The sequence below is a fragment of the Agelaius tricolor genome, unplaced genomic scaffold (genome assembly GCF_023055355.1).
Source record: "Agelaius tricolor isolate 1412-34295 unplaced genomic scaffold, bAgeTri1.0.p SCAF_31, whole genome shotgun sequence".
NCBI lineage: Eukaryota > Metazoa > Chordata > Aves > Passeriformes > Icteridae > Agelaius > Agelaius tricolor.
In genome coordinates, this window is record NW_027269291.1 from 6197370 (window position 1) to 6220960 (window position 23591).

The following is a 23591-nucleotide window of genomic DNA, read 5'->3' on the forward strand; positions in this document are numbered from 1 at the left end:
CCTTTTTCTTTAGCATTTTTGCACCATGCTGAAAGTATCACAGCCCACACTGGGCAGGGGATTCCAGGACACACAGAGCAACATGTCCTTTGACAGCAGCACTTGCCAGTTTGGGTAGCCGGGAGCTGGACAGGATGAGTCCCTGGTGAAGAGGGCCTGGGACATGGATGGCAGGTTGGGTCTGGGGGTGTGCAGAGCCAAACAGGATGCCATAGTCCTCACTAGACAGTTAAGACTAATCCTCCTTTCCATGAAACACTCAGACACAGTAACAGGATGACACAGCGCAGCACATGGGGACAGGCAGCTGTGTGGGCAGAAAGCCCCACATGATGGGAAAGGCCATATAGGCAGCTTGTCCAGGCAGGAAAGTAAGGAATTTGGATGCCCTAAAACTGGCTAATGGGGTCTGCAGTGAGATATGGCTCCAGGATCTGAAGCAGGGCAAGACTAGAGATGCCCAAAAACAGGTTTGGGGTTTGTAGTGATGTCTCAGCCAAGGTACAGCCCTATTTGATACTGTATGAGGGTTGATGGGCTTCTCCTAGTGCCCTTTGCCAAATCTTCATTAACAAGCCCTAGGAAGGGAGTTGGATCCCAGGTGGACAATGATCCCCACAGAGGAGAACAGCAGGATCCTCAAGATTGGTGGGGCGGTGTGGAGAAGCAAAGAGGCACCAAAAGTTCTTTTAAAGCCAAGGAAAGTCCCAAGGTCCTGAGGAAGAGTCTGTATTCTACCTCATTTTTACAAAAACTGTTACCTCTTGTGGACAGCTGCCAGGTCTGGGACAAGTGCTGTTATCCATCTCCCAGCATGAGGCTGTGGCTCTTGTACAGCTCTGTGCATCTGTAGCCTCCAGCATCTCCAGGATGTGGCTGCAGCTCTTGGCACCCACAAAAACTTGTATTCCACAGCTTGGTATTTCTGTGTGCTGGGTTGTCTTGACCCAAGGCTGTGTCATTATTGTCCCCAACCCCTGTCACCTGGTGGGAGAGAGCATCCCAGGGAAATTAATCCAGCCCTTCTCTCCCTTTTGCTCCCAACGTGTATTCCAAGTGCCTCAGTTTCCCCAGCTCTGACTACGACCCTGGTATTGCAGGGGAACAAGATCTTTATAAAACACCTTTGAGAGACACCCACAGGCAGTTCTGATGTTTCAGTGGGTGCAGTCCCTACGCAGATCCCAATCCCTGGATTTGTTCAGCACAGAATCAATTCCTGAGGACACAAAAGGAAAAAACAGTACAAGCGAGAAGAAAATCAGGTCCAAATTATGTGACCCCAAGCTGAGCTTCCCTCCCTTTGAGATGTCCAGGTTTATATCCAAACTGCTGGTTCCATCAGGTGCGCTTCCTGGCTGGGTCTCCCTCAGCTCCCAGCTCTGCTTTTGCAGGGCTATTCCCTCTCTGGTGAGGGAGCTGAGAACCCACACTTCCGTATTAGTGTGTATTTGCTCTATTTCTCCTTAAATCCTTGAACTCCAGCAGCTCAAACGGGGTTTAAAACCAGCTGCCTTTCAAGAGTTAATAAAAGGAAGGAGTGAGCAAGATTTTGTAAGGAATTAAAGCGAGGCGGAACAGCCTATGGGAAAGAGCCTGTTACGAGCCCCGGGGCTGCAGGTCACCAGTGCCGAGGGAGGACTCGCTGCCAGGGTTTATTAGGTCCTTGTTTAAGCCGAGAGAGTGAAAACTTCATAAGGAGCTGGCCGCAGACCGGGCGGAGACACTCCGGCCTCCGAAGTGACGAGGCAGCAGTTTCCTCCGGCCGCCCGCTCGCTCGCCATGTGTGTCACTCACCCAGCCCTGTGATTCATCGCGTCAGCCGCTAAAAGCCTCCAGCTACTCCCGAGCCGCTGCCCATCACTCGTGAGGGGCCGGTCCCAGCAGTGCCCCCAGCCCGGGGCTCAGAGAAGATGGATCAACTCTCCGTGACCCTCGGGATCCTCCTGCTCTGCGCTACTGGCAGCTGGGGTAGGCTTACTCTGTCGCTCCTGTCTCTGTTTATAGCCATTTAGTGAAGATGTTGCCTGTTACTTCTAAAAATCCCAGTACTTTCTGCATTCCCAGGGTCTGTGATTTCACGGGAAAATCACCCGGAGGGGGAGCTGGCAGCCTGAGCTGCAGCGCATTCCCACATAGGAAGCGCCGCTCAGACCGGTTGGGCTTCGTCTGGGTCGGGACTAGGAACTTCTCAGGGATGTTATAGGGTCAAGGGATACTTTTGTGGGTTATTCTTACTGCATGTGGTAGATCTTACTGGATCTACCTACTCTGTGTTTGGCTCTGGTTACTGGTTTGTAATGCAAGGACTGGGGTGTGACTTGGGCTTCGTCCTTTATAAACAGAAAATTCACTGGGAGAAATCACGTCAGGTAATTCCTTCCTGTGTCAGTACATTTTAAGGGCGGGGGGGGGGGGGACGGGGGACGGACGGACGGAACATTTATGTCAACATTGCTGTCCTGTGTTATTTTTCTCGTGGGTTTTTTTTATGCTTTTCTTTAAGAAATCTGATTTCTGGCATCATATGATCTCAGGATAAATGTAGTTTGTATTTTTTAAAAGTTTTCCAGTGTCAGAAGTACAGGAAAGCCTGGAAAAGCATTATCTCCTCCCCAGGTGTGTTCCTAGTGACTAGGCCTCAAAGGAAATCTAGAAACTGCAGTATGGTGATTTATAAATCGGTCACATTGTTTTCACAGCCAGACTTGGGGTTTGGAGCAACATTGTTCTGTCTAAAGAATTCCAGACTTTAGTGAATTCCCAGGAACAGCCTGAGGCTCTGATCTGCTGCCGGATGGAGCTGCCATTAGTACGGGACATGGGATAACCCCTGCAAGAGTTTGAGTTCATAGAGCTGCAGTTTGGGGCTGTGCACATATCTCTGGTGCCTGTGCTCAGTTTGGGGCATCCCATTCCCAGGAAGATGCTGGCAGGAAGGGAGAGGCTTGAAAGAAGAAACACCCCCAGAATGGTAGGGTGGGGATCTGCCAAGAAAGCCCAGGTCCTTATCACTTAGTCAACAGAAAGGCTGGAGAGGATGTGGTTTGTACCTTTATCAAATTTCCTCAAATGTCTTTATCAGGTTTTCTCTGTGCTCATTCTTGCTCAGTTTGGCAAAGGGGGAAAACAAAGTGTGGCTGCTCCTGCACCACTCGGAGGTTACTCTGATTGCAGACTGGGACTGAGTAATTTTCTCCAGTCAGGACAGAGTGATGTTGAGCCACAGACATCTGGGGTGTTTCAGAGACATGGAACGTCTGGGAATTTCACTGAATTCCCTAAATTCAATCCCAGGCTGGATGGGGCTTGGAACAACCTGGTCTAGTGGAAAGTGTTCCTGCTCATGGCAGGGGGTGGAACTGGATGGGCTTTAAGGTCACTTCCAATCCAAACCAGTCTGGGATTCCCTGCTTTCATCACTCTCTGGGACCACAGCTCTGCCCACCCCCAGGTGGGTGGTTCCCATCATCATGAACAGTTTATCTCCCATTTCCTTGTATTTCAGGATTGCTTTTTTTTCAAAAACTGGAGTCTTTAGGATCAGCTCATTGAGTGAAACCAGCTGCTATCATAATTTAAAAATGCAGGTTTTGTACTTGGGTTTATTAGTTTTTATGGCTAGGGAAAAAAGCTCCAAAGATGGGGAAAAAAGTATCTAAAAACCACAAAATTTGTTAGTATAGGCTGTACTGGGATGGTGTTGACCTGCTCACAGCCAGGTAGTGTCCAAGTTTGGGAAGGACTGCCAGGCACTCACAGGGCCAAAACCTGAGAGGACTCCAGCTGCAGCATCCTCCCCATCTTTCACATCCTCCACCTCCTCCACATCCTCCACTTCCACCCATCTGTGCTTTTGTTCCCACATCTTCACAAGGTCCCTGCTACCACGAAACTCTTCCAACACTGCATCCCTGCATCCAGCCATGCAACCAGTGCTGGGAATGCCAAAAAAGGAACATTTCCCCGTGGTGGGGTGTGCAGTTGCCTGCTCACAGCAGGACCAGCCTCATGTTTGGATGGTCATAACTGCCAAGGCTCTGCTCCATCCAGCCCCATGGAAATGCAGCCAAGAATGGCCCTGTACAGTGCTGGAGATTTGTTCCAAGGAAGGGAAGGGTCTTCCATCCCCAGCAAAGTCTTGGTCATGGACACCATAGGGACCACAGGGCTATGTGTGTCTGGGAGCAGATACAGACCTCCAGAGACCCTCCAGGCAAAGTCACCAGCAATGCACAGTGGCATGATGTGACATCAGACCCCAGGACAGCCTTGGTAATGGCAGCATCCCTCACTCAGGGACTTCCCAGCTGTAGCCCCACCTGATCCCATGTGCAGCTCCCCAGCCATGACTGTGCTCTGCCTAGGTCTATGGCCCTCATTCCAAAATCCACCAGAAGACTGGATTTACATCCCCAGCAAAGAGAGGGGACACCAGATAAAGGACCCCTGGGCTTTGGGGTGGCAGCAGAAGGAGAGGAAAGGAAACCACCTGGGGCCAGGACCTGCACACACGCAGGAGGTAGTTTGTTCCAAATGGTGAGGAGCAGATGAGCTCAGAGGGTCCTAAGTCTCAAGATCAAGGGGCTCCTTAGCCTCAAGATCAGATTTCATGGCATGAGGAGGCACCCTGGGGCTCTGCCAGCAGACATAACCCTGGAATCCTCCACATGGAGTTTAGTGGAACCTGGTCTCATTGAGACCAGGGTTAACACTGCTCAGGGGAAACTGAGGCAGGGAGTGGCTGAGGAACTGGGTCAAGTCACAGGGAAAACCTGTTTGAGGAAGGATTTGGACTGGTGAGTCTCATGTCCCAGAGCCCTCATGGAGGCCTTGTCAGCTCTGCCCTTCCCCAGCAAGGTGGGTGCTGGGGCAGGGCCAGGTGACTAAACCAGATAAAACCCACCATGAGGGGACAAAACCCACACTGGCATTGAACAGGAGCCTGGACCAGGAGTGCTGCTGGTGGCACTCAGTGCTGTAACTGCCTGAACAGAGCTGAGCAACCACAGTTACAAGCCAGCAGCTAGACATGGCCACTACACGAAGGATGTGAGAGTGGAAAGCAGGGATACCCCTGGCTTGTGGCAGGTGGGTACTTGGCACCTCTCCCCATCCCTGAATCAAGGGCTGTCATCCTGGTGCTCATATCAAAGCACCAGGGCTCCCCTGGGACCTGCGGATTTGGAAGCTGTTTCTGTGTTCAGGCAAGTGGCCCCGGGGTTGGAAGCTCTGAGCATTTAGTCCAGAGCACCTGGAGCTGCCAGGGCTGTCTTATCCCTGAGGGCTGTCTGGGCAGTGCCTCTCTGTTTCCCGGAGGCTGAGCTAGCTCCCAGCTGCAGGGCACAGCACAAATAAATCCATGGCACGTGCTCTGGCTGCAGCCACCGGCACTTGGCAGGGCAGGAGGGATTTCACATGGACACAGCAGGAGCCGGCGAGAGCCACGGGAGGTGGTGTTGTCATTGGTTTCAGAGAGCCCTTTGCCCTCCCTCTTCATAGCCCTGTCCACCCAAGGATCAGTGCTGCTGCTGGCACATTGCTGAGGTGCAGGAAGCACTGGAGACTAACCTGTCACTCTTCTGGGCAATGTTACATTTAAAATCTGTCTCATCCTCACATGGAGCCAGGTATTTCAGGGTATGATGAGAGCTCTGGGCATCGGTGCCGCCCCAAAACTGGTGCTAAGCAAGGCACTTGGGCTCAGTCTTTAGTTTAGTCTGGAACAAGTGGGAACTGCAGGTGTCAGAGGCACGATGGGGATGCTCTGGGGCACATCCCCAAGCAGCCGCTGGCCCCTGGGACTGGCACAGCCTGGGACACCACCCTCAAATAGACTCACACAGGTGTGAACACATGTGTACACTCCCTGGCTACATGCCAGCAGGCAGGAGTGCACGGGGCTGTGGTTGTGGTTCTGCTCAAAGATCTGATGATGTTGTTTCACCATTTCCTCTTTCTGCTTTGTGTTCCATTTCCTGTGGTTGTGGGACACTGCTCAGACAGCCCTGGGCAACCATGGGGGCACTTAGGGCAGAGGGGGAGGCCCTAGTGCCCACTGCTCCCCGCCAGCATCCCCCAGGCTCCCCAGGCTGCAGTGTGTCCCAGCCAAGTGGGTACTTGGCTCCAGTTTTCTCTGCCTAGGGAATCCTAAAACTGCCAAGATGCTTGTGCCAAGGAGGGAGGAGGAACCAAGGGTGACACCAGGCAGTGCTGTCCCAGCCACTTGTCACACCAGCCGTTGGCAGCAGAAACCGCAGGGCCACTCACTCTGGTCTGTGTCAGAGGAGCTCCTCCTGCCCCTGGGCTCCACAGGCATTTTATGGCCCTTTAATTCTCCCCCAAAGGCTCACCAGCCTCTGATCTTCAGGACTGGTAGCAGCAGGTATCTCCCAGAGTCCCCACAGCCACTGACAGAGCCCAGGCTTTCCTGGGACATAGGTGACAACCACCACCAGCACATTTCTGGAGTTGTGTCCTTTCACTCCCCTCGTTTCCCTGGATTTGAAGCCGAGCCAAAACCAGCCACTGAGTTTAGTGTCTGCTCAAGGTGTCAACAACACCCTGGATCAAGGTGATGGGAAGAGGCGACAATCGCTGACAGGGCTATGGGTATCACTGTGCACCCTTGGGAATTCACCCATTCCACTCCTGCTGCCCCAAAGTGTCTGCAGGACTCTCTGCAAGGATACATGAACTCCCTGCCAGGGGGCTTCACTCCAACAGCCATGTGATGCTGCAGGGTCGTGAGAGGACCCGTTGAGGAGCTGGTGGGTAGGGAATGATGCTCAGCCTTGGGCAAGATGAGGCTCATACCAGGCTGGAGAGAGCAAGGAGGCAACATCCAGGGTTTGCAGGTGGGAAAAGGGATAGAGAAGGGCCCTGGTGGGGCTCTGGTTGCTCAGAAGCTGGTGGCTGAGCACACATGTGAGTTTGCGTTCTGTGGGCTGTAATTGCTCTGTTTTGCTGTTTCAGGGGGCAACATCTGCACCACCCGTGGGGTGAACTCCTGCAAGCAGTGCCTGGCTGTCAGTCCCCTCTGTGCCTGGTGCTCTGCTGAGGTAAGAGCTAGGGGCTAAGCAGGGCCCTGAGAAGGGAAAGGGATGTAAAGGAAGGGAAGAACCTTTGGGATAAGTGTAGGTTACAGCCACAAGCTCAGTCTCCATCTGTTCCCCCTGTATCTAAACAGATTCATTGGTGGCACCTGGCTCAGAACCTCAGGCTCAAGGCACTTGGTCAGTGGGCACTACTTCTGCCCTGCTCCAAAAATATGCCCCTTATCTGGGTGTGTTGGTGGGAGCTACATTGAGCTGGCTGGGAAATGTTGGTGTTTCCACTAGGAATTCACTTTATCTTTCAAATAATGTACATTTAAAAACTTGGTTTACTTTTCGTTTGCTTCTTGGAAACCTGTTGTAAAGCACTGGCTGAAGGAGCCTAATTCCTAGAAGGGGTGAAAAGGGAAGGGCGCCTAGAAGGCTTGCAAGGAGGAATTGAAAATACTCATCGGAAGTTAAAGGCTGGGTTTAAAGCCTTTTTCATTAGAAATAAGGGGAGAAGACAAGGTGCCTGTTTTTGGTTACTAAGCTAAAGTGGATGGGAGTGCTGAGCTGTGGCTCTCAAATCATCCTGTTTGGATAGGTGAGAGCCAAGCAGATCTGCCACGTTGCCCTCCAAAAATGCTGCCCTGGGGGTTAATCCATTGGGTAAGAGGAGGGAGTTTCCCAGGAGGGAGTTTCCCAAGGGGATGTGAGAGGAGCCCCAGGGCAGAGCCAAGGGGAGGTGATGGGGATGGGGAGAGGTGATGAAACTTTCAAGGCTTTCCTTGCTTTCTCCTTCTCTGTCCTTGAAGACCCATTTATATCAGCTGCAGCTGTGCCCATAATGCCCGCTGGGACTTGGAAAAGACCTGGGGCTGCTGGATCATGCCAGCAATTGTCTAATGCTTTGGGATCAATGCATATCTAGACGGGAGGCCTCTGGCTTGCTGTGCCCATCAGATCTGATGCTTGGCATGTGGTGTGAATAAAGATGTTTGTGCCCATCTAATCTCCCGCAAGGAGTGGCTGAAACATGCAGCTTGATAAGGGCTTCCCTCTCCATTCCCTCCTTCGAGGGGAATGGTGGCTGGGCTGGGCTGAGCTCTTCCTTCCCACCCGCTGATCCTGGTCTGCACTGGTGGCTTGACGGTGCAGAGGGAGCCGTGATGGGGTTTTTTTCCTCCAGAACAGCAAAGGTTTCCAAAAAAGGAAATATTTCCTCTCTGAGCTGCGCTGCCGGGCAAGAGTGAGGGAGCCGTCCTGCTGCTAGACCCAGCCCCCGGAGAGCTGGGCTGTGCACTGTGCTCATCAACTCTGCCTCCAACATCTGGACCACGTTGTCTTAATTTAGCAAATGAGGGTTTTTTCTGTGGGTTTGTTTAATTTCCCTAGGGTGGGGGAGGGTTCTGATACTGCGCACCCACCCCCCACCCCAGTTTTTAAAGGGACAGTGCCCATATTTGTGCTCGTTCTGCTCCCACTACAGCCCTTTTCCACTCACACTGCCTTCCCAAGGAGCATGTGGTGATGGTTTACTCCTGCTCCGTCCTGGGTTTGGATTGGAGAAGCATTTCATTGTGGTTTCTTGTGGTCACTGACCCCGCCGAGCATTGATGCAGAGCAGAGTTGAGTTTTATTTATTTTTCAAAAACCTTGACCACTCTTACCAACAAATAGATGTTCTCATCTGCTTTTTTGGAAAAAGCCAGCCAAGCTGTAACACTGAGACAAATCTCTAAAGTGCCTTTGGAGATTATTGTGGCAGATCCTTCAGGGTCTCACCCACCCAAAATGTCACCCACTCTGGGTCTCTTGGAGGCTAGACTGGACCAGATTTGGATTTCAGAGAAGCTGATGGAAGGTTTTAGCTTAATTTGTGGAGGTGTCTGTGCTCTGAGTGCTCCCAAGAGCTGTTCTGCAGAGAAGCTGATGCTGCATGTGGTTGTGTCCGAGATGAAAACAGAGATGCCCTGGGGAATATGCAAATTCCCACAGGCTTCCCGCCTGGGAGCTCAGGGATGGAACTGGCTCTGCCAGAGCCCTGCCTGACCCTGCCCTCACTAATCAGCTCTGGAGGCAGTGATTGGGATAAAATAATCAGGTTTCCCATTCTGAAGGGAGTGTGAGCAGATGTCCGCTCTGCAGTGGGACAGGGCAGGGAGAGCTGGCGAGCATCTCTGGGAAGGGCTGTGGGATGGCTGGGACAGAGAGGGTGCACACATCTCCCTGTAGGGAGCTGGTGCCATCAGGGCTGTGCTGACAGGGAATGGGTTTCTCATGGATGAAATCCCTGTGCTGTGAGCTTGTCACCAGCAAGCTTGGGCTGTCTCCAGGTCACTCCTAACTAGGGCTGTGCCCCAGTTGTTGCGTCGGCAAAGTGACAGAGCCCAGGGTCAAAAACAGACTGGGGGCTGCCAGGGCCTTGTAGCCAAATGTCCCACTTTTGTGGTAGCTTTTGTTGTTGGAGAGGCTCCTGTAAGTCTTCAGTCAGTCACTGTATTTAGGACTCCAAAGAAAGGGGAAGGATGCAGCCCTGGGGTTAAACACTCTCCATGGAAATCTCACAGCAGGAATGATGCTGCTAATCCCATAAGGTGCCATGAGGCCTCTTAGGTCCTGGGAGCTCCCTACAATCTTCAGGTATCACTGAGTACCATGGTTAAAACCCACCTGCCCAGCATGCTTTTCGTCCACATATTTTTCCAGTGATTTCCCTGACTGGGACAGGAATGTACATGGTGATTGATGGGATCTGGAGTGAACTAGCTACCCCTTCCCACAGCAGGGAGCCCTGTGGAGTAAGCTTATGGCTGGGTGGGTGGGTTTGAGGGAGCTAATTTGGAGGGATGACTTGTCCTCCTCTCTGTCAGCACACTGCCCAGGCGGAGCAGGGTAGGAACACGCCTGCTGATGTATTTTTTGGCTATTGCTTGGCCACAGTTTCCAGAGGGCTGTGGGCCAGCCAGGGCCTCCTGACACCATTTGTGTTTTTCTACTTGTTTGCATAAAACATACAAATTCATCCCTGGGTTCAACCAGCCTGAACAGAGTTCATGGCAGTTGATATCCTGCACAGGAACTTCTCTAGCATTAGAAAGCTCAGCACTGGATTCCAGCATTCCAGGAGCAGGGAGGGCACTGAACCAGCCCCACCAGGACTTGTGCCACCTCCCTTTGCTGCAGGAAGAGGCTGTGGTGGTCCTCTGCTGGAGGACTCTAATACAGAAAGATTTGGGCTGAGGGAGGGAGATAAAGAATCCCTTTGGAGGGGAGGGTGGGTGCTCCCTGAGCAGGAACATGAGGCAGCTGATCACAGCAGTGTTGGGCTGGGAGAGAAATTCTTCCTATATTTGTCTTCATAAGCAACCAAAGGAGTAGGAACCCTCCTGAATGTTCTGTGATAAGAACAAGGAACCAGAAGCTTTCTAGGAAAGGAGGGACAAGGCTGGAGCTCACCGTGACTCCACACTTTGTGCTTCCTACCCCTGACAGGCTCTTCAAGGCTTTTCCCACAGCCCCAGTGCCTTTGGACTCTTTCATTCCTTTTTTGGTGCTCCTTTCCCCAGTCGGCTCCATCCATTAGGAAGCTGGAGAGCTGGAGATAAGTCTGATCCACTTCCAGACAGGAACTGAGCACTGCTCTGTGCAATGAGCTCACCCACAGTGGACACACTTCTTGCTCATGGCAGGATTTCTAAGGGCCCATGTTGGAAAAATGGGGGGAAAGGTGATTTGTCTTTTGTCAAAGTAATAAATAATTTTAAAAGTCCCACACTGCCTCTACCCAGCTTGCCATGTTCACATCCTGCCACACCCTCCTCTAGCCATCCCAGAGAGACAGGATTTCCTTTAAGCTCTGCCAAAACCCAGACCTAAGGCTCCAGCTGCTAGGAGTCAGGAGGAGGTTGGCAGGGATGTGTTATCCATCATTCCTTGGCAAGGGCTGATGGGCTCCTGCAGGAGTTGCTCCAGCAGGAGTTGCTGATCCCAAATCCCCTCTGTCTGCCGCCTTCCTCAGGCAAGAGACTGTATACCCCAAGAAGCCTTTGATCCTTTTCTGGAGTCAGGGGTTCTCCCAGGAAAAGGTGGGGGCCTTTCTCCTTCTCCCACCATAGTCCTGGGAGGCTCCTGACTGTGTCCCTCCCCCACAGGTCTGGGCACAGTCGACCCCGCGCTGTGACCTGCGTACCAACCTCCTGCTCAACGGCTGCAGGCAGGACCACATCGAGTCCCCCAGCAGCAGCGTCACCATCCTGGAGGACCGGCCCCTCAGCAACAAGGGCTCGGGGGGGTCCACCACCACCCAGATGAGCCCCCAGAGAATACAGCTAAACCTGCGGCCAGGTAAGAGCCCGCAGACTGATGTAGGAAGGGGGACATGCAGTGGGAATGACCCAAAGGGCTCAGGCACTGTGTGAGCCATCACTCTGCCTCACTGGCCAGGGTGGTCTCATGTCCTTCAGGGACAAGGCCAGGCTGCCGGCAGCACAGAATCCTCCAGAACATCTCTGGTGGGCAGCTGAGCTCTCTGATAGCTGTGTTTTTTCTCTTATCTCAGTCCTGAGGTATTTGAGGGGCAGGATAGGATGTGACTTAAACAACACATGGGGTATTTTATAAAGCTGTTCAGACCTGAGGCACTGCTTCTGTGCTCAGAATGCCTGAGTGGAAGTCAGCTCATATCTAACAAGCTGCAGAGCAGCTATCAGGGTTGGGCTGCCACCAGATCCCTGTAATATCCCAGGCTCTGCTCAGCCAGGCAGGCTGGAGCAAATTAACTGCTCTGGTCCTTTGCCAGCATCCGGGAGTTTCAAGGATGCCAGGCAGGAGGCAAAGCTATAGGGCACATGGCCTCTGTGCACATCCTTGGGCATGGGCAGGAGGAGTCCTGCCCCATTGGAAGGACAGCAAGCAGAGGAATCCCCACACAATTGGGACATGGAGCTTCTAAGTGGCCCTTGTTCTCTAGCTCTAGAGGTTGTTGTCAGGAGGAAGGTGAGTATGCTGCTCTGAGTGCTGTAAATCCCTGTTCCTTGGAATAAAGAGGAGAGATCCCCAGCTTGATACCATCTCTGCTGAACCAAGAAGGTTTGGCATAAGTTGTCTGCCTTGACTCATGAACCAATACCAAATCACAAAGGATACAAGCAGGACAGGTCACAGCTCATGTTCCACAAGCTCAGAATCCTCATGGTTTCAGCTCAATGAGGACAAACAGCTGCTTTCTAAGCACAAAAATGGGACCCCTGGCTCCCAGCACAGCTGGAGAGGGGATGGAGCATTTCGGGCTGTCATAAATTTTGAAACTTTCTTCATCCTGAAAGAACATGGCATGCAGATTTAGACAGAAATATGAAAACAATAATAATTTAAGCTCAGTTAAGGCCTTTTCTTCTCAACATGTGAGGTGTTCTGACAAGGCTTCAGCTGTGCCCTGGGTTATGTTTCAAAGAAACCATTTCAAAGATCAGAAGAAAGGACCTGTGTCTCTTAAAAAGGAAGAAAGAAAACGTCAACCCTAAGCGTTTTCAGCTTTTTTTTAATATATGTGCAGAAGTCATCAAAACTGGGATGTTTCCCAGAAGGTCCTTTCTAAGGAGGTTTTTGTTTCAATGGAAAATGTTTCACCAAAATTTTCTCAGAAGGGGCTGGGAGAGCCAAGAGGAGAGGAAAGGAACGGGGATGGGGGAGGGAGCAGAAAATTATCAGAGTCCTTGGAAGCTCAGAGAAGTCCGAAGAAGTCTTGCAGCCTTCCTTGTGATCCCTTTAAGACCTGCTGCCCACACACTGGGGATTTCCCTCACTCCATCCAGCTGTTCCTGTAGGATATCTTGAGAGGTCAGCCCTGGACAGGAAGATCTGCTCATGTCCCAGCACTGAGAGTTTAGGAGAACAGGAGGCATAACCCCCATCTGCCATAGAATTCCAGAACAGTTTTGGGGTTGGAAGGAACCTTGAAGACAATGCTGTTCCACTTCCTGCCATGGGCAGGGACACTTTCCACTATCCCAGGTTGCTCCAAGTTCAATCCAACCTGGCCTCGGACACTTCCAGGGGGTACACAGCGCATCTCCTATGCAAGCACCTGACTAAGGGCTTTGCTCCTCTGTCTAAGGGTAATGTTCTCCTCCTAAAAGCTTTAACCATCCCCTTGGGTTCCTGCTGACCCCTCCCCCTTAATCCTGTGGTGAGCCCCCCTCCCCCTTCCAGGAGACGAGATCTCACTCTACTGCCCTGTCATTTTGCAGATGACTCCCAGGTCTTTCACGTCCAAGTGCGTCAAGTGGAAGATTACCCTGTGGACATCTACTACCTCATGGACCTGTCTAACTCAATGAAGGATGATCTGAGGAACATCCAGAACCTGGGCACAAAACTGGCCAGTGAGATGCGTAAGCTCACCAGCAACCTACGCATCGGCTTTGGGGCCTTTGTGGACAAACCCATTTCCCCCTACATGTACATATCTCCTCCAGAAGCCATCAAGAACCCTTGCTATGAGTAAGTCCAGGTTGAGGGAGTCCTGTAAGGGCCAGAAGTTGATGGGACACCACTGCAATGTGGCTGGAAATCCACATGAGTTGGTGAAGAACTGAAGCTCATAGAAAAGACCTGTGTTTGAGAGGTTCTTGAAAGGTTGTCTCCCAAAGGAAGGACAACAGGCTGGAACAGGGAAAGAGTGTGAGGAAGAAGGAATGGCAGAAGTATTAGGAACTGAATTCATCCCCATTCCCTGTTCCTCTGTGCTACTAGGAGCGGGGTAGGCAGAAAAGTGACGTTGAGCCTGGGAGGAAAAGAGGGGAGTGGAGAAAGTGGGTGCCTGATTCTGGACAGGGTTCAAACCTCAGTGCTATCTGTTCTGCTGACACAGGGAGGAAGAGCAGGTCTAAATTAGAAATATCATTATCAAGGGAAAGCTCTTGAGGGAAAAAATTTGCATCATGTTTTCAAAAGAAATGTTGAGGCTGGAAGAAAATGACTCCTAAAAATCCCAGCAGGACTGAGGCTGGGGGCTGACCTGAGCCCAGCATCTCTACAACATTAATTTTATTTAAAAGGTCCTTCACCAGCCTCAGGCTCTTGGGGAGCATTGGGTCCCTCCAGCACATCCTGGGCAGGACCATGGGATATTGGGATGGCTGTAGGGCAGGGATGGGAGCTGGAAGAGCCTGATGAGCCCTGTGCCCTGAGCGCTCTCCTCCTACAGGATCGGGGAAACCTGCCTGCCCATGTTTGGGTACAAACACGTCCTGTCGCTCACGGATGAGGTGACTCGCTTCAACGAGGAGGTGCGGAAGCAGAGCGTCTCCCGGAACCGCGATGCTCCTGAGGGCGGCTTCGATGCCATCATCCAGGCCACCGTGTGCGATGTAAGGGGCAGGAAGGCCTGGCTGGCGTCAGGGCAGGATCACCAGGCTGGGCCAGGTGGATTGGCAGGGACCAATCAATCCTTCCCAGACATGATCATAAGCCTTGTTGAGTTGTTGTATGACTGATTTCTGGAGAGGGTGAACATTCAAGTGAGACATTTCCAGACCAATAGTCAAGGGAAGAGAAGGACTCTCATGAGATCACGGTAGGGGAGAGGAGCAAAGCAGGTGCTCGAGAACAATCCCATGTCAGCCCTGCAGTGACCAGTCCAGAAGGGACAACACTTCCTATGCCTTCACCTTGGTTTTGCTGGAGATCTTGCATCCCTGAGTCATTAACCATGGTGATTAACACTCTAACCAATTAAACTCATCTTTCACCTACAAGCAGCCCATGGCCCCCTTCCAGACTCCACACTCCCACAGCACTTCCCTGCGAGAGCAATTGCCTTGGTTTCCTGTGCAGAGGTTGGTTTCTACAGCCAAGCTGTGACCCCCTGGCACAAAGGCAGCAGTGGAGTGCTGGCACATGGGGCTGCCCTCAGCATGTGCTGACACATGACTGGGAGCTGCCTTTCACTGCAGGAAAAAATTGGCTGGAGGAATGATGCTTCCCATCTGCTCGTCTTCACCACGGATGCGAAGACCCACATTGCACTGGACGGGCGGCTGGCTGGCATCGTGCAGCCCAATGATGCCCAGTGCCACATCGACAAGGATAATTTCTACTCTGCCACCACCACACTGGTAAAGCCTGACCCAGGCATGGGGTTGTGGAGCCCAGAGCACCTGTTGGGTCCCCATGGGATGGGAAAGGTGTTTCAGCCATGGTTGGAGAGCATGATGGGGACCAAGGTGGGAGGGTGTACATGTTCCTAGGCTATAGCTCTCCTCTTCCCCAGGACTATCCCTCTCTGGGCCTGATGACTGAGAAACTCTCACAGAAGAACATCAACTTGATCTTTGCTGTAACAGATACAGTTGTTGGCCTCTACCAGGTACCAGCTGCAAAGCCACCCTTCTGGGGGTCTGGTGGACAACGGATGGCTGGACATGGCTTGGTGGTCTGTCCTATCAAAGCTCCCATGTTCCCAGACAGGGTTTCTCTGAGCCATGGCACATTTACCCATAACAAACAGACCTTGTTTATGATACTCCTACAGAACTACAGTGAGCTGATCCCAGGCACAACCGTGGGCACCTTGTCCAGAGACTCCAGCAACGTCCTGCAGCTCATAGTGGACTCATATGGGGTGAGTGTGCAGTGTGATGGCCCCACAACAGCACTCTTCATAACAAAACAGCCACTGCTCCCACTGCCAACAACCCACAGATTTGTCAGTTCCCCCAGTCCCAAGCATCCTCCTTGGAACAGCTGTGACTGTCTGCTTCCACCCATGTGTGCAAGTGTGGGAGATCACTGTGTTCACTGCCTGTCCTTTCCTGTCTTGAAAACTTTTCCCCGTAGAGAATGACATAGCTGAGGCTTGAGAAAGACTGGGGCACTTGGCTCCTTTCCCATGTGCATGGGAGCATCACTGTGGTGCTGGGGGCAGGGGAGGACCCCACCAGGGCTAAGCCCTGCCCAGCCTGTGCTGTGTCTTCATCAGTCCTCTCTCCTTCCCTAGAAAATCCGCTCCAAAGTGGAGCTGGAGGTGCGTGACCTCCCTGAAGAGCTGTCCCTGACCTTCAATGCCACCTGCCTCAACAACGAGGTCATCCCTGGGCTCAAGTCCTGCATGGGGCTCAAGATCGGGGACACGGTGAGGATCCCACTCATGGGCTTGGCTTTTCTCCCCTCTATGTAGCAGCACTGCCAGGTCATCTGTTGCTCTGCACCAGCACCATCTGCTTGTCCAATGACCTCCCAGGTGACACGGACCCTGGAATCTCAGCACTAGAGAGAGAGAGAGGTCCAGCAGGGTGGGTGCAAGGAGGAGAATGCTTTTTTGAATCTGCTGGATGCAAACTCCGATCTCTCTAGCTCAGCCTGAGCTGCTGCCCACAGGGCATGCGAACATGGAATCATTTGGGTTGGAAAAGCCCTCTAAGACCATCAAGTCCAACCACTAACTGATCTCTGACAGGTCCAACACTAAACCATGTCCCTGAGCACCATATCTACAGGTTTTTGGACACTTCCAGGGACAGTGATTCTACTTCTTCCCTGCACAGCCGGTGCCAGAGCCGGACAAACCTCTCAGTGAAGAAATTTTTCCTAATATTGAACCTAAAATTTTCCTGGTTACTGTGGCAAGCACATTATCTAGCCCACATTGTGCTGGGACAGCTTTGATAAACTTTGATGAGCCCAAAGAGACCTGGTGGCTCCCATTTCTGAGCTCCTTAAGCAGGAGCATGGACTGGAGCAGGTACTGACATCCAGACACATCTTTGCCCTCCAGGTGAGCTTCAGTATCGAGGCCAAAGTGCGGGGCTGCCCCCAGAAGCAGCAGAAATCCTTCACCATCAAACCTGTGGGCTTCAAGGACAGCCTGACGGTGGTGGTGAACTTCGACTGCGAGTGCTCCTGTGAGAGCCACGCCGAGAGCAACAGCCCGTCCTGCAGCCATGGCAATGGCACTCTGGAGTGCGGCGTGTGCCGCTGCAACCCCGGGCGCCTGGGCTCCCACTGCGAGTGCTCGGAGGAGGAGTACAACCCCTCCCAGCAGGACAACTGCAGCCCCTGGCCAGGCCAGCCCCTGTGCAGCCAGCGTGGCGAGTGCATCTGCGGGCAGTGCGTGTGCCACAGCAGCGACTTTGGGAAGGTGACGGGCAAGTACTGCGAGTGTGACGACTTTTCCTGTGTTCGCTTCAAGGGCCAGATGTGCTCGGGTGAGTGCTGGGCTTGGGGCTGTTTAGGCTGCCTGAGATCCTGGGCAAGGGAGACACCAGTCATTTTGGGGCTTGTCCTGTGAGTTGTCCCCACCTTTGACTTGTTCAGCCATGACTTTCCCTGCACCAGCCCTGGTCTGAAGTGATGCAAGGGGAATTACTACCTTTTTGGCCACTGTTACCACCTCCTGTTCCTGAGAGCTGGGAGTGGGGATGGGCTAGAAGGTTAAAAAGGAGGCTTAGTGGGGACCAAGCGAAGCAGCTCTGGGGTGTACAGAGCAGGGAACTTGCTTGAACCATACATCTCAAACACATCAGATGTACTGCTCTGCAGGAGGAAACGCTAGGGTGGAGGGGGAAGGGTGGGGAGAGGTGGGTTTTATGCTCCACCCAGTTCTGGAAGACTTCATAGTGGCAAAAGTGGGGGAAGTAAATCCTCCTTCCTTGCTGGCCTTACAACATCTCCCCTCCTTAATATTCATCTCTGCCACATGCTCCCAGACTCCCCCTCTCCAGTCCAGCTGCTCTCAGTACTGGGAAGAGAGGACCAGGTCCTTGGGTTCTCTGGTTCTTCTCCCAGGGAAGAAGCCCTCCTACAGAAACCCCATCCCAACAGCAGTTCCAAATGTCCTGATATGCCAGGGCCTCTTACCCACCAGGAACCTTCATTTAAGGTTCCTTCCACCCACATCTCCAGTAAACACTGAAGGTCTGAGTGAATTGCAGTGCTCTGCCCATCTCATGTATTTAAGGGATGTGAGAGAGATGACATTGCGTAGGAATGAGGCATGAAACTGTGGCACATCGTCTCCAGGAGCAAAGCACCCCAAAACTGATTTAAGGGGGGAATGGGAGAGGGGTAGCCACTCCCATTCCTAACCCTAGCCTCCCTCTGTAAGCCCAGGATAGGTGGCTGCTAACAGAGTGCCAGAAAAAGACACCACTTCCCTGCTGAAATCCCAAAAATCCCCAGGAAAATATCAGTGGCCAAAGCTGATTCCACTCCTGGAGCCCAGCTTGGATGAGGTGAAACCTGGGGCCAGATGACGCTCGATTCTTGCTCCCCTCCCTGATGTCCCCAAATTGAGTTTTTGATATCCCACCTGCCCCTCAGGCCAACTTCATGGCTCACACTGCCTCTGTGCTGCTCAGACTGATCCTTTATCTTAACAGCCTGCTGATAAAGGAGGTGGAAACGCTGGGTTTCCCCCACCCTGAGTAGTCAGTGTCCTCAAGGAGCCTGTTCCTGTTTGAACAGGGGCTGCAGGTCCCCAGGGTGGAGGAAGGGCAATGATGAAGAGCTGCTCCTGGCCAGGGTGGGCTGTTAATTAACCTGAACTCTCTGACCCCGTTGAGCCACTTCTCCCCAGCCTACCCGTCTGTTTCCATGCCTTGTCACCCAGTGTGGCACTATTTTCCTGTGACTCAGCCCTAGTTCCTCATTAATGGGGTTATACATTTATTTCACATACTGGTGCCTCCAAGGGCATGGCTGGGACAGTGCCCAGCTGATCCCCCGCCGGGAGCAGCATTCCCAACGTGTCCCTCCCACTGTGCTCAGGGCTCAGGACAGGTCAGCGCCTGCAGGTCCACAGTGTTTCCACCACTTGCTGTGTCTCGTCTTTGAGCTGAAATAAACCACAATCCAAATAGCTCCAGGGTTTGGCAGGATTTGAGCATGCCTGTCTGTCTGTCTGACTAAACCAGTCTCAGTGAACGTGTGTTGGGCTTTTCCCAGCAGTCAGCTTTCCCTGTCTGGTCCAGGCCTGAGAAAGGAGTCAGACTTGGGGGCTTTGACCAGATGTCCTGATTCAATCTGAAATGAAAAGCCACAGAAAGAACTTGACTTGCTCAGAGACAGATCTGATAGAGCATCTCCAGTTGCTGCTGCTGGAGCTGGGGCAGCTCAGCCTGAAATGTGGGAGTTTGTTCTTGCTTGGGTGGGATAAGAGGAGTGTTGGGCACATGGCGAAGGTCTGGGTTTGGTGTCAGCTTCTCACACCTTGCAGTGTCCCACCCCAAGGACAGTGCAAAGGAGTTGTCCTAGGTGGCCGGTCTGCCTTGCAGTGCCCACAGAGGATGAGTTGCACCTCTGGGTCATACGCATCCATATGGCGAATTGCTAACAGGCTCTGTGGAGATACTTAGAGTTCTGATGCCTTTTGGTTGTCCCCAGGCCATGGGCAGTGCAGCTGTGGGGATTGTGTGTGCAACTCAGACTGGACGGGAGACTACTGCAACTGCACCACGCGCACTGACACCTGCATGTCCAGCAATGGGCTGGTGTGCAGCGGCCACGGCTCCTGCGTGTGTGGCCGCTGCGAGTGCACCCAGCCTGGCTCCTACGGAGACACCTGCGAGAAGTGCCCCACCTGCCCGGATGCCTGCACCATCAAAAAGTGAGAAAGAGCAGAGGGCTGGGACAGGTCATACCTCATTGTGGGTTGGCAGAGAGCTGGGATAGGTCATATTCAGTGGAATTCAGGGGAGCTGGCAGAGAGCTGAGAAGGGTCATATTCCATCATGGAGCTTGCAGCACTGGTGGCAGGAGCTCTCACTATCTGCAGCCCAGTAGGGTTGGGACTGCTGTGATTTCCACAACCTGAAACTGAAAGGTGTGACAGTTGCCTGAGGAGAGCCTGGAAAAGCTCATGGAACCTCCCTCCTCTTCCACAGGGATTGTGTGGAATGCAAGAAGTTTGAGCGGGGAAAGCTAGTGGAGCAGCAGTCCTGCAGCCGCATGTGCCGTGACGACATTGAGACGGTGCATGAACTGAGTAAGAGGAGACCCAACCCCTGTCCTAATATGTGGAAATCCAGGGGGCTGCATATGCCACATGCTTTCCCTCTGTGTATGCACCCCTCAGCATGGGGACTCTGAGCCTCTCCCTCTGGCAGGTGACAGGGGCAAGGATGCTGTGAACTGCACCTATAAGGATGAGAATGACTGTGTGATGAGGTTCCAGTACTACGAGGACTCCAGTGGCAAGTCCATCCTCTATGTCATCGAGGAGCCTGGTAAGACCCAGCTGCCATGCTTAGGCTGGGGACTGCAGAATGTGCTGTGCCGGGTTTCTGTGCTGACAGGGGCGGGGGGGAATGTTGAGTTCCCTTTGTACCTCCCACTCCAGCCAGGCTCATGGGGCACCATGGCTGGGGGCTGAGAGGGATTAAAGAACTTCTTTGTCCCCTGCTCAGTGCCAGTGGGCCATGATTTCCTGCCTCTCAGGTATCACATTTCCTAAGTTATTTCATCCCCTCATTGAGACCAAGGATGGGGGCTCAACCTTCCCACCGCCCTCATCCTGTGTTTGACTTTGTGGGGGTGATTTTTCTTGGGAAGCAGATAAGAGGAGGCTCCCACCAGCAGCCCCGGGGTCTCCACTGACCTCAGCTGAGCCTGGGGCTGTGTGGCTGCAGATCCTTCAGAAGCAGGCCCATGAAGGCAGCCAACAGCTCTCACAGCAGCTGTCTGCTATGGGCAGGGTACAGCCCACACTTCCCAGCCCCACAGCCAGATGGGAGAGGAGAGGCAGGGCGAAGACTGGGGTGGCCACATGGCCCGGGGCACTGTGCAGGGGGAGCAGGAGCTGCGGAGGCTCACACTGGATCTCTCTGCCCCCATTTGCCAATTCAGTGTTGACACACAGCCAGAGGCTGGGGGGGTGTCAGTGGGCTGGTGGTTTTGGGCAAACTTCACAAGCACAAGGACTTGGTCTCTGGTGTCATCCCCCACTGCAGGTGGGACCTGTGATGCCCCTGGTCTAGCTCCAGGCTTGGGTGCAGACCCCCACCCTACAGACAGGTGCTCAAGTACTTTGGCACAGGTGCCCCATGGATGGGATCCTCCTTCACAGAGCCTGCTGTGCTCAGGGTAGAGGCTCCTGCTTGCTGGCAGAGGAGGATGATGCCCTCCTGAGACTAAAGGAGCTCCATGTACACATGGCTAGGTAGCCCCAGAGCTGCCTGAAGTTGCCCTGGGTCTGCTGAGCTCCCCGCAACCCTGCCTTCCTCTCTGCTCCAGACTGTCCAAAGGGGCCAGACGTCCTGGTGGTCCTGCTCTCAGTGACAGGTGCCATCCTGCTCATCGGCCTTGCTGCTCTGCTCATATGGAAGCTCCTCATCACCATCCACGACCGCCGTGAGTTCGCCCATTTCGAGGAGGAGAAGGCCAGGGCCAAGTGGGACACGGTGAGGAGCAGTGGATTGGGTATGCTGGGCAGGAGTCCCAAAACCCCACAGCCTCTGCCTTGAGGGATCCAGATCCCAGTGTTCCTGGCATGAGAGCCCAGCTGCTGTCTGTTGTCCCCGTGACATGGTCCTTAAGGGCCAGCTTGTCCCATTCCTCTCTAAAGCCTGGGATAGTGTCCCAGGCAGGACTCAAGGTGACACTGCCAGCCAGAATACCCCTTCCCTGAGCCTGCTGTGGTCCCAGGGGCTGTGCACACGTGATAGGAGATGTCCTAGGTTATTTTCCCCCCTCCAGCATATCCAAAGCACTTGTCAGCAGCATGACCCCCTTACTCACTGCTCACAGCAGTGTTTCCATCCCGTGAGTGAGGCAGAAGGTCCCTCCTGCCACAGGATGCTGGAAAGCACTGAGGAACCCTGAGCACAAGGGAGGGGGCTGGGACAGCACTGATACCTGTCCCCCACCTATCCTCCATCTCCTAACCCCCTACAAAGTGAAGGGATGGTGTGGGATGGGATGGGATGGGATGGGTTGGGATGGGATGGGATGGGATGGGATGGGATGGGATGGGATGGGATGGGATGGGATGGGAGGCTCTTTCAAAAGGTCTCTCTCCTCCTGAGCTCCTGCTGCTTCTCCTTTCCTCCACAGCAGCTTTTCCCTATTCTGCCCCATGAAACCTTATGGGGAGCCATTAAACTGCTCATCCAAAGCCTTGGGTGGAGATAGGGATCCACTACTCCATGCTGTGACAGATGTTAAGCAGATGTTACCCCAGATGTTAAGCAGAACAAATGCTGATGCCAAGCACAAAGTGATGATGCTCTTTTTCATCTTCTTTCTTCCCCCAGACCCATAACCCTTTATATAAAGAGGCCACATCTACCTTCACCAACATTACATACCGCGGGAACATGTAAGGATGCCACATCCAGCACTGGCCATGGGATCAGCTGATGATCCATGGGATCTCCTGGAACCCAGTTTACAGAAGAGCTTGTTTGTGTCTGCCTGTGTGAATGACTGCATGTGATTTAACAAGTCCCTGACTGCCTCCAACCCCTATTGTCTGTCACCCCACTGTAACTGCAGGGATGTGCTTTCCATGGCAAACCTCGGTCCTTACCTCAGCAGGTCGCTCGCAAAGCCACCAGCCCCCCCATACACTGAACACAGAGAAATGGGATGATCTCTGTCAGTCTGTGAACTCTTTGGTGCTCATCAGGCCACAGACATTTCAGGAGCAACTGCTTGAACCACATGCTGAGCTGTGCTCTCCTCCACAGTGTGTGCTGGTGAAGTTCTGCCCGCTTGGAGTCCCCTTCTGCACTGGTCTCGGTCCCTCTGGGCACAGGGACCTTCTCCTTTGGGACAAGGCAGCTGCCAGCAGGCAAGAGCCATCTCTGGCTTTGGGGATTCAGGACACTGTTCGAGCAGCCCAGCAGCTCCTTTCTTCTTGCAACCATATGTCACTGGTGCTGCTGTGACCCAGGGTGGTAAATAGCTGTGCTCCGCATAGCAGTGCCCTCCCTCCAATGCATTCACTGCCAATTCTGTGTAGCATCAGCTGTGCTGGTACCAGCTGCAGCCTGGCTCAGCCCCTTGGGATGGTGCTGAGCTCCTCCTGCCTGCCTCTGCTGTCCCCATGCCACAGCACACGTGGATGTGCAAGCAGCTGCTTCAGCAGGGTCATGACACCTCTCTCCCCTTACTGTGTTTTTTGGACTGTGTAACTGCACCACCCCTGGACTTCTGTGTGGCTCAGGGTTCCAGAAGAGCAGGCAGGGGTCAGGCTATGTCCTGCTGCCTGGGGCTGTGTGTTCCTGTGGAGGAAAACAAAGAACTGTCCCAGGGGCAGTGCTGGGCTGTAACAGTGCTGCTGCCTGGTCCCTGCCCTGCCAGAGCACATGGCTCAATTCCCCTCAATTGCCCCAAAAAGCAACAGTGACCTTGCTCCCATTGTGGGGTTGGCCCCAGCAGTGTGTTGGCTGAGCTGGTGGTGGCCCTATGTCCCTGTTCCCTGGCTGGCCTGTCCCAGCAGTGTGGGAGCAGGGGCAGCAGTTGGTGCTGGGTGGGATCTGGGGCTGAGCCCTGGAGGGGGGCCAGGGATGGATGGGCAGCATCAGAGTTCCAGTGATTCACATGACAAAAATA

General features: G+C 53.3%; 1 protein-coding gene across 1 annotated transcript; it reads left to right on the forward strand.

Moving 5' to 3' along the window:
- The first annotated feature begins 1636 nt into the window (after positions 1-1636).
- ITGB3 (integrin subunit beta 3) lies at positions 1637-22626 on the forward strand. Its single transcript, XM_071450976.1, has 15 exons — positions 1637-1971; positions 6976-7061; positions 11192-11384; positions 13289-13541; positions 14248-14410; positions 14996-15157; positions 15313-15408; positions 15574-15663; positions 16039-16173; positions 16816-17245; positions 19422-19644; positions 19922-20022; positions 20144-20263; positions 21270-21436; positions 22289-22626. The coding sequence occupies exons 1-15, from the start codon at positions 1914-1916 to the stop codon at positions 22355-22357; spliced, it is 2346 nt and encodes a 781-aa protein (XP_071307077.1). The 5' UTR covers positions 1637-1913; the 3' UTR covers positions 22358-22626.
- The last annotated feature ends 965 nt before the right edge of the window (positions 22627-23591 follow it).